Here is a 16,471-nt window from a genome sequence, read left to right on the forward strand (position 1 = left end):
GGGGGGTATGAGAGAAATGCCCTCCACCCCATGCATGTTAAAAGCATGGAATGCTTCACAAATTGATTCCCAAACTTTCATGGCCTCTTGTTCTGATTCACATATGCCAAGTACAGTCACTCATGATTGTATCCCTGGTGCCTGGGCACTGAATGTGGAAACTGATTCCATCCAGAAAAGCATTTGTACTTCCTGTAAGGCAATGAAAGGTAACATGGAAGTTCTGTCCATGAACTAGATCTGCAGCAGGTTATTCACCCACAGAAGGGAACATCATCCCTGGATGCTATTATGTCCAGTTCTGGGCACCACAATTTAAGAAGGATATTGACAAGCTGGAACGTGTGGAGAGGAGGGTGACAAAGATGATCAAGGGTCAGGAAACCAAGACTTATGGAGAACGATTGAGGGAGCTGGGTCTATTTAGCCTGGAAAAGAGAAGACTAAGAGGAGATATGAGAGCCATCTTCAGTGATCTCAAGGGCTGTCCTATGCAAGATGGAGCAAGCTTTTCTCCTGCTCCAGAAAGTGGGACTTGAACCAATGGCTTCAAGTTACAAGAAAGGAGATTCTGGTTAAACATCAGAAAGAACTTTCTGACAATAAGAGCTGCTTGGCAGTGGAACAGACTCCCTTGTGGACTCTCCTTCCTTGGAGGTTTTTCAGCAGAGGTTAGATGGCCATCTGTCATGGATGCTTTGGTTGAGATTCTTGCACTGCAGGGGGTTGACCTTGATGATTCTTGGGGGCTGTGCCTGTATCAACCAGCCATTGGTGCCTGGCACCTAGGGATGTTGGAAGGCAGAAAAGGGAGCAGAAATTGCCAATGTTTGCTCATATGTTGCATGTCTGGGACAGAAATTAATCTAGTGAATATGATTAGTATTCACTGCTGTTGTTGCTTTTAGCTCGGAAATGATATGAAATTGATTATATTACCAATGCTCTTTGCCTTGCTTCTCCTTTGCATTCAAATGAACGGGGTAGAGTACGCAATTTCCCTGCAGCAGACGGCAAGATTGTAGTTTTGGGTGGAAAATGAATTGCAGTGGAATGGAAAAAGGGCTGCATATGACAAATCCAGGGTGGAATGGAAAACAATGCATCCCAGCTAGCAGCTGAATACATGAACTGGCATCATCAAAAAGTAATTTGGGAACACGCACTTGTGTGAAGGCACCCCCAGCAGAGGAAGACAAGTAATGCAAGAATTCCAAACTACAGAGACTCAAGTCTGGATGGGAGTAAGGAGATCACAGAGCCTAACCCTCTTGCTCTGAGGCATGGACACCCGCTTATTGTCAGCCCCTCTCTTAGATCAAGTGATGAAAACCAGACCAGTTTGACAGATGAAAATAAGAGGTGAGTGCTGTATAATAAATGCAAAATCTACAAGGTACAAAGATTTTTTGTGGGGTGTATGGGGTATTAAGGGATGGGGTAGTACCTCTGGTGGAGGACATATCATACTCCTTGGGAAGTTTGTCACCTTTGGTCCCCACCCTGCACTCAGCTCTCACCTGTGGCTCATAGAAGCTGTCAGCATGAGACAGCGACCACACCCTGGGAAATGGCTTTGACTGGCTGGCTAAACCAGGTGAGGGTAGCAAGGGGTCTCAAACCCCCAGTGAATTAGGGACTTCCCATGCATGTGAAGACAGGGAAGTAGCCCATCTAGGAGAAGGAAAACTCTGATCCTAAACCTTTATTGCCCTGCAGGATATCTCCAGGAGAATAAATAGCTAATAGCCTACACAAATCCAGAGTGGAGTCCCTAAGAGGGTTGGATGGCGCCTGGTACACCTCCTTCCGGCAACTCCTGCAGCCAAGCTGGTGCCCAACGTCTTGCTCTGATTCCCTTTGGGCCACATCAGTGAGGCTGAGAGGGAGGGGTCTTGCCATCTGGGCAGACTAGGACCTTCACGTGCACTGCACAGGCTTGCATCCTGGGGAGGTCACTTTGGTGTTGCTAATACAGTGGTTTGACTTCACCCCTGGAGGTGCCCTCCATTGTCTCTTGAGACAGACGGATGCCAACAACAAAGACGTGGAACACAAGATTGTCAGGTCTAGCCAGCTGAGCCTTGGAATTCCACTGTTCAGGTATGGCTTGGAGTCATAGACTCATAGTGGAGGAAGGGACCCTTGAAGCTTTGGTTGGAATCAACATAAGAATCAACTGAGAACCTGTCTTTTCTGCCAGGCTGTTTACAATAATAAGCGACACTTGGACTAAAGAAATTTTATACACTGGATAGAGGCCCATTTTTATTGAGGCTGGGTGGGATCCAACATTGTCTGCTAGTGCAAGGGCTCTTGAGCTAGTGGACGATTGAGTTTTAATATTACACAACTGTTGTGCTAGTGGAATCTTGTTGCTCAGTATTTCTGTCACTCCCATTGCAGTGTCCATCCTTACCATTCCTAAAGAACATACATAACAGCTTCACTCCTTTTGTACCTCTTAACTTAAATGTCCATGTTTCCAAGCCACTAATGGTAGTCAAACACAAACAGTGCATAAATGCTCACAGCCCCAATCATGCCAAAGTGGCTGGGTGCCTTGTCTATTACCAGGAAAACCATTATTTATGTGGTGCCATTATGGTACACAGCACCTTATCGAGCAACATTTGCCAGGAAAACTGGTTGTTGTCTCATGCAGTTTAGAAAGAAAATTGCAATAGTGGGAAAGAAGAACCCAGGAAAACAAGGGAAGTGCCATTTATTTATTTAAAATGTTTGTTAGCCACTCTTTGTCGCTAGAGTCCAGGGCGACATACAAAGGTGTGAATAATGCTTAATTCGCACCATGATAACTGTAATTTAAAAACAGTAAAAAGGGACCCTTTGGTAAGAACGCGGGAGAGGGCCTTCTCGGTGGCTGCTCCCAGACTTTGGAAAGTCCTCCCTAGAAAAGTTAGACTGGCTCCCTCCTTGTTGTCCTTCCGCTGGCTTTTGGGAACTGTCTGGTTTTAATGAAAGGGTTGGTGCTATGCTGTTTTTATTGCAATTATCTGTATGTTTTTAATAGCTCTTTTATTTTTATATATAGATCTTTTAATAGATCTTTTTATATAGTTTTAATTCTATTAATGTTTAATTGTTTTTTAATGATTCCCCTCCCCAATATGTTTTTAGCTGTTCTTATTTTATCTGTAAGCTGCCTTGAGTCCCTGTCAGGGAAAAAGGCAGGGTATAAATAAATATGCAATAATGATGATGATGATGATGATAAATGATTATAATGAGAAAGCAGACAAAACAAATTAAAACTGAAAACAGTGGAGCAGCAAACTAGAAAAATATAAATAATCTTAAAGTCTAAAATGCCTGGGCAGACAAGGTGCTCTTTGTCTGGCGGCAACAAGCTGTCAGTGACAGATGCGCCTCTTTGGCATCACAGCAGGAAAGGCCAGTTTGTTGTAGTAACATAGTGCACTAAGGAAACTTCAGAGGCTGCAGCTAGTGCAGAATGTGGCAGCTAGGCTGGAGAGAGGACCACATGTCATGAATCTTGAGAGCACGGCACTGGCTGCCAGTGAGCTACCGGGATCAATCCACCACGTTAGTACAAAGCCCTAAGCAGCCTAGCACCCAAATACCCAAAAGATTGCCTCCCACAGTATCAACCTTCTCCGGTCCTACAACTGGCACAGAAGGCCCAGGGCTGCAAACAGATACCTAAGTTGAAACAAACGGAAAAGCAAAAGCATTCTGAAACAGATCAAGACATTCTTAAAACAACTGCAATTTACAAACCTGTAAATGCCATCACAGTTAAAAACATTCTAAAAACAATTGCAATTCAAAAACCTTCCATCCAATGATCTCGAGGTTGCTGGGAACTGATGTCAGTTGACGGTTTCTGAAAAAGCAAACTGGCCTCTAGCCAGCACACTGTTTCTATCAAGGGCATGAGGGTTCCAGTTTCATTTTAAATGAATTTGCCGGGGTTTCTTTTATGTGTGTGTTTAACTATTTTATTATTAAATTTATCAGTCACTCCCCCCTCCCCCCGGCAAAAAGCAATTCAGAATGACTTACAACAGTCATGTGGCAAAGCAACCCCTGATGTGATAGTTGTTTGAAGGTGATGAATAAATTGATGATGATGGGGGGGGTGATTTATAGTGTGCCCAGCCACCAACCTGCACTGAAACGGAGCCTTGAAGCTTCAGCTGCAGTTGGATCATGTCAGCATCTGCTGAAGTACACAGTTGCTGCAGCTCAGCCGTCTTTGCCTTGATTTCATCAGTTGCCACATCGATAGGCTTCAGATTGACTTGGTGCTCGTGACTGACGGGAATCCTCTTTTTGACATAGGGGAAGGAGTTGGATGCTGGAAGGGGAGAGTAAACAAAAATGGTGGCATGTGCACAAGGAGTCCTGTGTGGGTAGAGCCACATACCCAAACTTGTGACATTAACTTTAGATAAACACTCCTTGCATGAATGGCCCCACAAGGTTCTAATTAATTAGATTCTTTTCAAAACCTCTTTTATCTATCTAAAACATTTTTTTCCTGCTCTTGTGCAAAAAAACAAAACAAAAAAAACCCAGGCTCCCAGGGCAACTCACAAATGCACTGGTAAGGCAGTCCCTGCCCTCATGCTTGTGATCTATAAACACATGGCATGAAAGGAAAATGGATTAAGAAGGAGGAGGAAAAAAAGCAAACTCAGATGGGTGTTATCTTTTGATCCCACATTCCTTCTCATGATGGGGAATTAAAAGCAGCTGACTGCATAAATCACCATCAAAACACGTTTTGTTGACATACATAGCATGGCCCTCTCTCCCTGCTGCCTGTACCCTTTCCCAGCATCTTAGAAGACGAATCTCACTGGTAAGGATCGTCCGCCTCTTGCACTGCTCTTCCACACTCCCATGTTTTTTCCCAGACAAAGTATATGGTGTCTCGAACACAAATCGGTTGATGTTGTGGTTCCTTTCAAAATCTGTCTTCCTCTCTGAGAGCTCTTTCTCATCAAAGTAGGGCTTCAGGTAAGTCACTTGAATGTGCGCATACTTGGAGTCCAGGTCTTTGGCATTCACCTGAAGAAAGCGAGAAAATGAGTAAGGAAAGAGGCCCAGCCTAGCTCTGCACCACAATCAGGGATCGTGGACCAAGAATCTAAGAACCACATGAGCTGCTGCTCTCCTGCTGCTTTTCTTCCAGTGGCAGAAAATGAGTACTAAATTTGCACTATATCCCACTTTGTTCTAGAAGTGACATATGTCATGTGAAAGCTCAAACATGTGGAACTTAACCATTTGGGAAATGTCATGGAAAGGGAATAAACTCACATGTGAATGCTGCCTTCCAGTATATTTCTGGAAGTGGCTTTTATGTCATGTGAAATCTGAATTATAATGCTGACAGAAGTCAACTGTTGGGGAAATGTGCAAACAGAATAAATTGTCATATGAATGTACCCAATCTTAGGAGGTTTATTCTTGCATCGCTATTGGATGACATCCCTGGCTAAAATTGGCTTTTCCTAGCCCAGCCTTCCAATTGGCCAAGAACTGTACAGAAATGCTTCCAAGGCGGCCAGCAAGGCAAGAGCTGCCTACCTCAAGCTCTCTGATTAGTTTTCCATGGGCAGACCCTTTCCCTGACAAAAACGGATCACGGTTTGTGATCTCCCTCGATCACAAGTGAGAGGCAGATCTCAGAACAACATCTCTATTCCTTTCTGCAATGCCTGCTCCTACATTGGTGGCGGGTGGCGCTGTGGTCTAAACCACAGAGCCTAGGGCTTGCCGATCGGAAGGTTGGCAGTTCGAATCCCCGCAACGGGGTGAGCTCCCGTTGCTCAGTCCCTGCTCCTGCCCACCTAGCAGTTCGAAAGCACGTCAAAGTGCAAGTAGATAAATAGGTACCGCTCCGGCGGGAAGGTAAACGGCATTTCCGTGCGCTGCTCTGGTTTGCCAGAAGCGGCTTAGCCATGCTGGCCACATGACCCAGAAGCTGTATGCCTGCTCCCTCGGCCAATAAAGCGAGATGAGCGCCGCAATCCCAGAGTCGTCTGCAACTGGACCTAATGGTCAGGGGTACCTTTACTTTTACATTGTCTGAGGGTGGGCGCTGCCAAGAGAGGGGAGGGCTGCAAGCATTTCTGTGTCACCTTATCTGAGTCCTGGATGATTTTGACATTCTCTGCTCCAAATTTGTCCCCATAAAGTTTCAGCAGGCGGAAGGAGATCTCTGATAGACCTGTTAGCTTAGGCTCTTTGTAGATGTATTCCTTGCCATCCTCTTCTTCAAAGAAAGCCTTTGTTGATCAGAAATGCACAACAAACAACATGATTGGAAGGAATTTAAAAATGGTTGCAGTGACTACAAATCAAACATCTACCCTATGCTCAGAATTGCATTCCATGGGAGTGCATAGCAAGTGATGAATGTAGTGCTGGGTGCAGAATTTAGCTTTCCTAGATTCTCCTTTCCTAAAATAAGTTCCTAGTCCTCATGGCTGTAAAGATGCATGCTTGCGAGTGCACGGCCAATGCCTACTGGAATAATAGATGTTAAAGGAGTAGATTAGTAAGAGTGAGTGGGAAAATAAGAGAGGATTTAGCTCCCTTTCCCATCTTATCACTAGACAAAACCAGAATAAATTATGCAAAGCAGCAAGCAAAAGAGTGCAAAAGTGGTGCAAATTTCCCCAATCCACATGATTTATAAAGGTTATAGAAAGCAGCTTGTCCAGATGTAAATGTTGCATTCTGAACACAGGTTTTAATTTCCTTTGCCAAGCATAGCTACATCACTCACTTGTGCCTGTGGACAGCAAGGTAATTTCTAAAAATAATTTTTGCGATTTCTAATGCAGAGGGGGGGAAAGACTAGTTTGCAAAGGCCACTCAAGATCAAGGCTTCTGGTGCTGATCACGTCAGCTGCCAGTCTGGGGAACATAGGAGGCAGCTGCTTTATACCAGTCAGACCAAGAGTCCATCTCTGCATTGACAGGCAGCAGCAATCCAGCAGCAAGCCCTATGGGGAGATGTGGTTGGGGACTGGACCTGGGACCTTCTGCAACCAAAGCAGATGCTCTGCCACTGAGCGACTCCCCAAGCGACTGAGCCACTTACCTGTCCATAAAAAGCAACTCGGAAATAAGTGCCCAACAGCCTTTTTTTAGTCTGCATCACTTCCAGGATTTTAGTGTAAGCGCCGTGAAGTGTTCTGTACACTTGCGTAAGTTTCTGGAGACGAAGCAAAAACAGAATTGGCCAAATGGTTCAAGCCCTGCTGAAGCTCAAAGCCTGCTTATCACCATCTGCAAACTTTGTTGTGGGGCTGAGAACCAACCCAAGGAGCTGTGCTTTGCCATCAAAGATTTACTTGTGATACTTTCACTGGAGAGTTGAGGATGGCTGTTCACCACTGGCTCAGAGTTGGGGCTGTTTCTGCATCATGAGCAGAGCCCGGGATTTGACCTTTCTCCCAGTTGTTTGACAAATGGGGAAGAATGAGTAAGTGTGCACACACACCGCACAAACCCTGAAGCAATTGCTCGGCTGTTTACCCCTGAACACCCTCACCCACTCCTGGTCTTCAGCGTTTGGTCTCCAGCATTGATTTTATCATCCTTGGACACTGGGGACTGCCCGGTTGGCACTGATCCATGACAGGGCCTTTTCTGTGGTGGTTCCACAGTTGTGGAATGCCCTCCCTAGTGAGGTGCACCTGTCACCATCATTAGTAACTTTCAGGAGGATTTTGAATACATCCCTGTTTACTTAGATATGTGGAGGCTGAATAATAACATACATGGCAACCCCAAGATCATCGGATGGAAGAATGTTTTTAACTTCAACAGCTTCTAGGATCTTTTAAGCTTGAATTGGTTTGAGATGTCTTAATTATAATTGTTTTTAGAATGTCTGGATTTGTTTGCTGAATTTGTTTTGTGACAACAGGGAATAGCCCTTCCCCCAGATTTTCATTGCCCTTTATGGACAGGTATTATACTTAAACATTTTGACCTATAAATTAAATTTCATAAATTATCTCTGCGGGCCTTCCATATTGCTGTTTCTACATCTTCTCCATGATTGTTTGGGACTTTCCTTTTTTTGTGCATCCCCAAGCAGCACTGGAATTAAATTTATAGTCGAGTTATGTTATATGTGTCTTGTTTGTTGTTGTTGTTGTTAACCTAAAATATATATCAAGAAAAGTCATTTATTTATTTTTATTTTTTTAAGGAAAAGAACCATCTTTCACTGCTGATTCTTTTCGTGTTGTTGCTATAGCTTCTCGTTTTTGTCTCTGAATTGATATTAAAAACACAGAGAGGTTCATTTAAAAAAACCACCCAAATAAAGGTAGCAAGCAGTTGAATATTACTAAGCAGTTGAATATTGCAAAGGAAAGCCTTCACACAGCTGCCACAGGAGGCAGGGATGGCTACCCATTGGGATGGCTATAAAAGAGGACCAGACAGATTCATGGAGGAATAGGCTATCAGCAGCTACTAGCCTTGGTGGCTAAGCTCTCCCTTCACTGTCAGAGGCCTTTGTGCCTCTCAGTATCAGATGCTCTTGCACTTGGGTCCGGCTTGCTGGTTTCCCACAGGGATCTGGCTGGCCACTGTGAGAACAGGATGCTGGACTAGATATGCCATGGTCTGATCCAGAAGGGCTCTTCTCCTGCACTCTTCAATGTAAAGGCAAGCCTAAAAGCTGCCAAAATTTTGAACTTCTTTGTTCCTCCCTGCTTAGCTCAGATTTCACCTCTGCCATGAACTCATCAGGGAGCCTTGGGCGTGCTGCCCTTCCGTACCCTCAGTCTCCCACAACTTTGCTTTGCAATAGAGGGGATAGTACCACTTACAGCAGGCTTCCTCAACCTCGGCCCTCCAGATGTTTTTGGCCTACAACTCCCATGATCCCAAGCTAGCAGGACCAGTGGTCAGGGACGATGGGAATTGTAGTCCCAAAACACCTGGAGGGCCGAGGCTGAGGAAGCCTGACACGGGGTTGTTGTGAGGATTACAAGATACTGCATCTGAAGTGCTTTTTGCAGTTGGGAGCACAACGCAAATGTTACGTGTTGTTATTGCTGAGCCTGAAGATCAGGTCTTGAAGACCTGAAAGCTTGCTCAGTACAAGCTCAGTATAAAAGGTAAGGGACCTTTTTATTTTCAAGCAGAGTGGGCGGAATTTAACTCTTTCCTTATTTCTGCTTCTGCTTCAAGTGGAGAGGATGTTTTTGCGCGCCTGTAAGGTTTCATGCATCTAAACATTTTTCCTAAGAACCACTTTTTATCTTTTCAATGAACTTTTAAATCTTAATTTAAAACCTTGGAGTCTCCTTTAACATACCATGCTATGTCTAGTGCCAAGTTCTGTACTTCCTTGAGAGATGTCAGGAGGCACTAAGGGAATTTTTAGGCTATTTGATGAAAGGCAGCTGGGATAAAATATCTATTTCACCTGGTGACTGCAGCAGGGTCTAAACGTGGGCATGGGATACACTCTGCTTGGCCAGGAACTCTCCTCGCCACATGGCACAGGTTCCAGGGTGCAGCAGGGATGCTGTCACATGTTAAGCTTCTCAGTCCCCATGAAGTTAGCTATGAGCCTTAAGTCACAGTTTTGGTGGCCATCCCCTGTATGGAGGGCTGCTATAATGAAAGGCTGATTTGGATTCCATGCCTTCCCTCCTGATGCTGTCCAGATGTTCCAAGGGGACAACTCCCTCCAACCCCAGCCAACAGCCTCTGTGGCCAGTGGCCAGAGCGAATGGGAACTGCAGCCCATCAAACATCTGGTGGGCACCTGATTGGTGAAGGCTGTCCACTGACCTGAGGCAAATTTCTGCTGAACTTAATGGAGCTTACTTCTCAACAGATGTGCATATAGGATTGTGTTGTGAGCCAGTACCTCAAACTCGCGTCGTTTCTCATAGATTGGAATGATCAGCTTCGAAATCTCCGAGATGGTTTCATAACGCTCTGCTTTCCACAAGCCATCAACACACTGCTCCAATAGCTCTACCAGGACCTCCTGAAGGAAGAAATTTATTTAATTTTTTTTAAAAAAAAGATTAAACAAGGGGAAAGTTGCTGGGATCATCGTGCTTTTTCTGAAGGGACAGAAATCAACACAGCAGAAAATGCAGAACAAGATCAGATGACTGTTTGGAACGGTTCCATCCTAAGAGCACAACCAGATGTTATTCGAATAGTGCGATCACCACCCAGCACATCCAGTTGTTGTTTTTTACTATTAAAAAAATAGCAGGCAGATAATGACAATTTTCACTGAGACCACAGTAAATGTGTGGTGTGTTTGTAAACCTTAACCTTAACCCAATAACAGCCTCCCTCCAATCTTACAATTATCATCGGAGGCGGGGGCGGGACAGGGGGTCTCTCACTAGGACAAATATAAATCTCCCACCCTGCATGCTGGAGTCTTCATGAAAACTGCACACACACTCTGCTGTCAGTGTACAATAGCCTGCCTTACTTCACTGTAATGAACGTCCATCATCCCCGCGTCTTCTTTCATCGCCCCCTCTTCATCAATATTGGGTGTAATTTTCTTGAAAGATGAGCATCCAGCTGGAAATAGTTCTACAGTCAGAAGGAGAAAGATCAGTGGGAAGGGAACAAACCACATGGAGATTATGCATCTCACATTTTACCTGCCCCTGGCGTCACTAGCATTGACTGCTGTCTGTGTGTTTGCATTGCAGGGCATGGAATCTAGCTGTCTCGTGCATGATTTGCTCATTGTTTCATTTATTTACTTTAATAAATATGCCCACCGCTTTTCAAGAAAAAATGCCTCTTAAAGCAGCTTACAAGCCAGGAACAATGAAGTACAATTTACAACCATATGAAATCCTGCAAAAATCTCTTTTCTACAATTCAAAATAAACATTTTACAAACTTTAAAATATCCAATGACTTCCCTTCTTCTCCTTCCATGATTCATATTACATATCGTACATTCCTGCATATTTTACTACTGTTGTTGTTGTTGTTGTTTAGTCGTTTAGTCGTGTCCGACTCTTCGTGACCCCATGGACCAGAGAACGCCAGGCACTCCTGTCTTCCACTGCCTCCCGCAGTTTGGTCAAACTCATGCTGGTAGCTTCGAGAACACTATCCAACCATCTCGTCCTCTGTCGTCCCCTTCTCCTTGTGCCCTCCATCTTTCCCAACATCAGGGTCTTTTCCAGGGAGTCTTCTCTTCTCATCAGGTGGCCAAAGTATTGGAGCCTCAGCTTCACGATCTGTCCTTCCAGTGAGCACTCAGGGCTGATTTCCTTAAGGTTTGATCTTCTTGCAGTCCATGGGACTCTCAAGAGTCTCCTCCAGCACCATAATTCAAAAGCATCAATTCTTCGACGATCAGCCTTCTTTATAGCCATTCAAATCAATTCCCCACTTTTACATCAATCCAATATTGTTTACTCTGTTGAATTTATCTTAATGGTGCCAGAGTTTTCAGCTGTGTACAATAATTTTCCATATATTCAATAAATATTTACCTCTCTCCTTTAAATATAGGTTCTTCTTGCTCTCTTATTCTGTGTGTTAAGCCTGCAAGTTCTGAATATTCTAACATCTTAAATTGCCAGTCCTCTTGACAAGGGACCTTGCTCACTTTCCATTTTGGGGCTAACAGAACATGGGCTGTTGTTGTTGCATACATAAATAAACTTTTCTGGCACCTGGGGATTTCTCTCTGGGTTATTCCCAACAAAAAGGACTCTGGGTTTTTTGGGTGGGGGGGAGGTAAATGTAAACATTTTTTCCCACCAAGGAGTGGTGCAACAACAGCTCCTCCCCTAACACCACCCTCTGTCCCCAACCAGAAAGGAAAGAGCGCAGCCATTGTAAGACTGTGTCCTGAATCCCCATGTCGGCAAGGTGGTGGTCCAAAAGTTCGTGATTGACCATGTCGAAGGCTCCTGACAAGTCTAAAAGGATCAGCAGCTCCAACCCGCCTCAGTCCAACTGCCTACGGAGATCATCTGTTAGGGCAACCAAAGCTGTCTTGTTCCCATGACCAAGGCCGATTTTTATCCAGAAATCCACCAAGCTGTTCAGCAACCGCTCTCTCAATCACCTTACCCAAGGGCACCTCTCAGCCTGGCAAATACACCCAATTTTGCATGGGACTGCGTATGAAGTAAGGCTGGTGAAGGCTGAGGAGGGCAAGACTAGAGGGGTGCATTTGGAACCCAGGCCTGATCCCTACCCCTAGTGTTTCTCCGTCCTCCACCAGTTGTGGACTGTGGGCCGGGGGGGAGGGGTGGCATTGTTAATCCAGGAAGATTGCTCTTTCAGGGCTCTGCCAGCACCATCGATCCCTGGCATTGAATGTGTTGGCCTGGTGTAGGGCACCGAGGTGAGCTTGGCTGTCTGGCTGGTGTACCGGCCACCTAGCGCACCAGCAGCCACCCTGTCAGGCCTGCTGGAGGCGGTGGCCGGCTGGGCCTTGGAGTTCCCTAACCTACTGGTATTGGGAGACTTCAACGTCCATGCTGATGCCGCCCCCTCCTCACAGGCTCTGGACCTGGTGTCTTCCATGGCAACACTAGGAATCTCCCAGTTTGTTTCGGGCCCCACACATCAAGCAGGCCACACGCTGGATTTGGTCCTTGGAACAGGCGTAGAAGTGATCATGGCCCCCTTCGTGGAGGTGCCATTGTCTGATCACTATGCTCTGAAAGCCAGGATTGACTTTCCACCCCCACCCTGCTTAGGTGGCGAGCCTATTTGGGCTCGCCCGCAGAGGCTGAGGGACCCTGATAGATTCCATCAGGCCTTGTGGGACCCTGCTCCCCCTGGCGGCTCATTGGGTGAGCCTGTTGAGGGTTGGAATACCCGGCTCTTGGCAGCCATCAATGAGATCACACCTAGATGCCCTCTGCGACCCTGCAGAAACTGGGCCCCCTGGTTCACCGAGGAGCTCCGGAAAATGAAGCAGGACCTCAGACGGCTAGAGCAAGTATGGCAGGGAGCCTGTGACAGAGCGTCAAGAACATCATATAGGACGCTTATGAAAGCCTATGGTAAAGGTAAAGGGACCCCTGACCATTAGGTCCAGTCGTGACCGACTCTGGGGTTGCGGCGCTCATCTCGCTTTATTGGCCGAGGGAGCCGGCGTACAGCTTCCGGGTCATGTGGCCAGCATGACTAAGCCGCTTCTGGCAAACCAGAGCAGCGCACGGAAACGCCATTTACCTTCCCGCTGGAGCGGTTCCTATTTATCTACTTGCACTTTCGATGTGCTTTCGAACTGCTAGGTTGGCAGGAGCTGGGACCAAGCAACGGGAGCTCACCCCGTTGCAGGGATTCGAACCACCAACCTTCTGATCAGCAAGTCCTAGGCTCTGTGGTTTAACCCACAGCGCCACCCACGTCCCTTGAAAGCCTATGAGATGGCTATGAAAGCTGCTAAGAAATCTTACTTCGCAGCTTCCATTGCATCCGCTAGCTCTCGACCGGCACAACCTTTTAGTATAATTGGGTCTCTAATATAATTGGGTATCTGGAAGGCCAGATTTAAATATGAATCTGACACACAGCTGTGAGGCATTTGCGAGCTTTTTCGCGGAGAAAGTTTTGTTGCTCCTCCATGACCTCCCTGCCAATTTGGATACAATAACAGAACTGGACGCCCCTTGACTGTTTCGGAGCCAGTATTGGACCACGTCCACATCGGATACTCCCAGCCAATGTGGACAGACTCCTCCGAGCTGGAAAGCCCACCACCTGTCCTCTTGACCTGTGCCCATCCTGGCTGATTAGAGCGTTTCCAGATGAGGTGCAGGCCCCCCTGGGTGACATCATTAATTTGTCCCTTGGCATGGGGACATTCCCAGGGGAGCTGAAGGAGGCAGTGGTGCGTCCGCTCTTAAAGAAAACATCATTAGATCCTTTAGATCTATCCAATTACCGCCCAGTTTTGAATCTTCCATATCTGGGTAAGGTGATTGAGAGAGTGGATGCTGAACAGCTTGGTGGATTTCTGGATGAAAAATCGGCCTTGGATCCATTCCAGTCCGGCTTCCGTGCTGGTCATGGGACCAAGACAGCTTTGGTCGCCCTAACAGATGATCTCTGTAGGCAGTTGATTTGAGGCGGGTCGGGGCTGCTGATCCTTTTAGACTTGTCAGCAGCCTTCGACATGGTCGATCACGAACTCCTGGACCACCGCCTTGCCGATGTGGGGATTCAGGGCACAGTCTTACAATGGCTGCGCTCTTTCCTTTCTGGTCGGGGACAGAGGGTGGTGTTAGGGGAGGAGCTGTTGTTGCACCACTCCTTGGTGTGTGGAGTCCCGCAGGGTGCAATTCTCTCCCTGATGCTTTTTAATATCTTTATGAACCCCCTTGCCCAGCTTGTCCGGAGCTTTGGTCTAGGCTGCCATCAGTATGCTGATGACACCCAACTCTATCTGTTGATGGACGTCTGACCTGACTCGGCCCTAGACACACTGGTCAGATGTCTGGAAGCTGTGGCTGGATGGTTGCATGCAAGCCGGTTGAAGCTAAATCCTTCGAAGACAGAGGTCCTTTGGCTGGGTTGGGACAATATGGGGTTGGGGGGCCAACTCCCATCTCTTGCGGGGACACAATTAGTGCCAGCGTCTTTTGTCAAGAGTTTGGGTGTAATCCTCGACGCCTCCCTTTCCATGGAGGTGCAGGTTGCAGCCACAACAAAGGCGGCATTTTTCCATCTCCGCCGTGCTAAGCAGTTGGTCCCTTACCTCTTTCGCCCTGATCTCACCACTGTGATCCATGCGATGGTCCCCTCCAGGCTTGATTACTGTAACTCACTCTATGTGGAGCTGCCTTGAAGCTGACCCAGAAACTCTGGCAGGTGCAGAATGCCACGGCGAGACTCCTTTCGGGGTCTTCGCCGTGGGCTCACATTCATCCAGTGGCCTATGGGACCGCCTCTCCTGGTATGTCCCATGGAGGACCTTACGGTCTACAAATAATAACAACTTGAAGATCCCAGGGCTCAGAGAGATTAGGCTGGCCACAACCAGGGCCAGGGGCTTTTCGGCCTTGGCCCTGGCCTGGTGGAACGCTCTGCCACAAGAGATCAGGGCCCTGTGGGAGTTGACATCTTTCCGCAGGGCCTGCAAGGTGGGGTTGTTCTGCCTGGCCTTTGGTCAGGGCTCAGCCTGACTCCCCTTTTCTTTTTTTATAAGAACTAACATGAAAGGGGCCTCCCAGCATTCTCACAGACTCTCATAAGACCAGCGTAAACAGTTGGGCCAATGAGCACTTACTGTTCCCAACCCTAACCCTGCGGAAAGCCATCTAATTAGACTTTAATTTGATTTTGACCTGTCATTTAAATATTGTTTGATTTTATACTAATGTTATATATTTGATGTTAACTGCCCTGAGCCTGGCTTCGGCCGGGGAGGGCGGGATATAAATAAAAGTTGTTTATTATTATTATTATTATTATGCCTGTCCAAGCCCCTTTCTCCCACCTCACGCCCTGGACTAAAGAGTCAGGTTCAGTTTTGCAGAAACCATTGTTTGCCTTCTATGAAGTACTACAGTCATGAATTTAATTTCTGACATTGCGAGGTGGAATGGTCCCTGGAAAGTCCATTTTAATCCAGTGCAGCAATGAACCGCAAACCACATGCGCTTGTTCCTTATTCTAGTCCAAATCCACAACAAGGTTGGCAAGGGTCCCACTTCTCTTTTTAACAATAAATAAATGGCACATACTTATGCATTTCTCCAATACAAGTGTGTGTGAGGACAGAGAACTGTATTCACAAAGTGAAGGCATCAGGTGATGACAGAAATGTCATGTACATTTTCCAAAAAATACTGGGTCTTAGTCAACTCACTTTCCTTCATTGTAGACCCGTTGAAATTAATGAACCTAACTTCATTAATTTCAGTGGGTCTGTTCTGAGGAAAACCTAACTCAGTACCACCCATGTTGCTGAACAACTCCAAGCATGCCTGGAGAATGCGAACCATCAGGATTCAGGCCTCATCATGGGACTGAAATAAAATAATAATTAATAATAATAATAATAATAATAATAATAATAATAATAATAATAATAATTTGTACCCCAGCCCCTCTGGGCGGCTTCCAACAGAACACTAAAATACAATAACCTATTAAACATTAAAAGCTTCCCTAAAGAGGGCTGCCTTCAGATGTCTTCTAAATGTCAGGTAGTTGTTCATCTCTTTGACATCTGATGGGAGGGCGTTCCACAGGGCAGGCGGCACTACCAAGAAGGCCCTCTGCCTGGTTCCCTCCCTGCAAGAAGTGAAGTTACAATTTAGCAGTTGCTAAATTGCTGAATTTCTACTGCCGAGGGGCTGGTGCTGCAGCCCTATGAGGTTAGGGGTGGAGGATGGAAGAATATAATTGTAGAGTTGGAAGGGACACACCTAGTCCAACCCCCTGCCATGCAGGAATCAAACAATCCCTGATGGAT

The 16,471-nt window shown here is 46.3% G+C and overlaps 2 protein-coding genes across 6 annotated transcripts in view; one reads left to right on the plus strand and one right to left on the minus strand.

Moving 5' to 3' along the window:
- Positions 1-16,471, plus strand: part of KLHL13 (kelch like family member 13) — a 1,461,558-nt gene that overhangs the window by 1,143,426 nt on the left and 301,661 nt on the right. The window lies entirely within an intron of this gene.
- DOCK11 (dedicator of cytokinesis 11) overlaps positions 1-16,471 on the minus strand; it is a 153,663-nt gene that overhangs the window by 9,267 nt on the left and 127,925 nt on the right. For 4 of the 5 annotated variants that reach the window (XM_083595334.1, XM_083595335.1, XM_083595336.1 and 1 more), the window contains exons 45-50: positions 10,490-10,596; positions 9,902-10,024; positions 7,103-7,216; positions 6,135-6,281; positions 4,848-5,058; positions 4,152-4,342 (exon numbers count right to left, since the gene is read on the minus strand). In XM_083595334.1, coding sequence (XP_083451460.1) covers positions 4,152-4,342; positions 4,848-5,058; positions 6,135-6,281; positions 7,103-7,216; positions 9,902-10,024; positions 10,490-10,596 — 893 coding nt within the window. Of the gene's footprint in view, positions 1-4,151; positions 4,343-4,847; positions 5,059-6,134; positions 6,282-7,102; positions 7,217-9,901; positions 10,025-10,489; positions 10,597-16,115; positions 16,291-16,471 lie in introns of those variants that run through there. The other variant, XM_083595338.1, reaches the window with a different exon arrangement.

The sequence above is a fragment of the Podarcis filfolensis genome (assembly GCF_964270895.1).
Source record: "Podarcis filfolensis genome assembly, chromosome: Z".
Taxonomy (NCBI): domain Eukaryota; kingdom Metazoa; phylum Chordata; class Lepidosauria; order Squamata; family Lacertidae; genus Podarcis; species Podarcis filfolensis.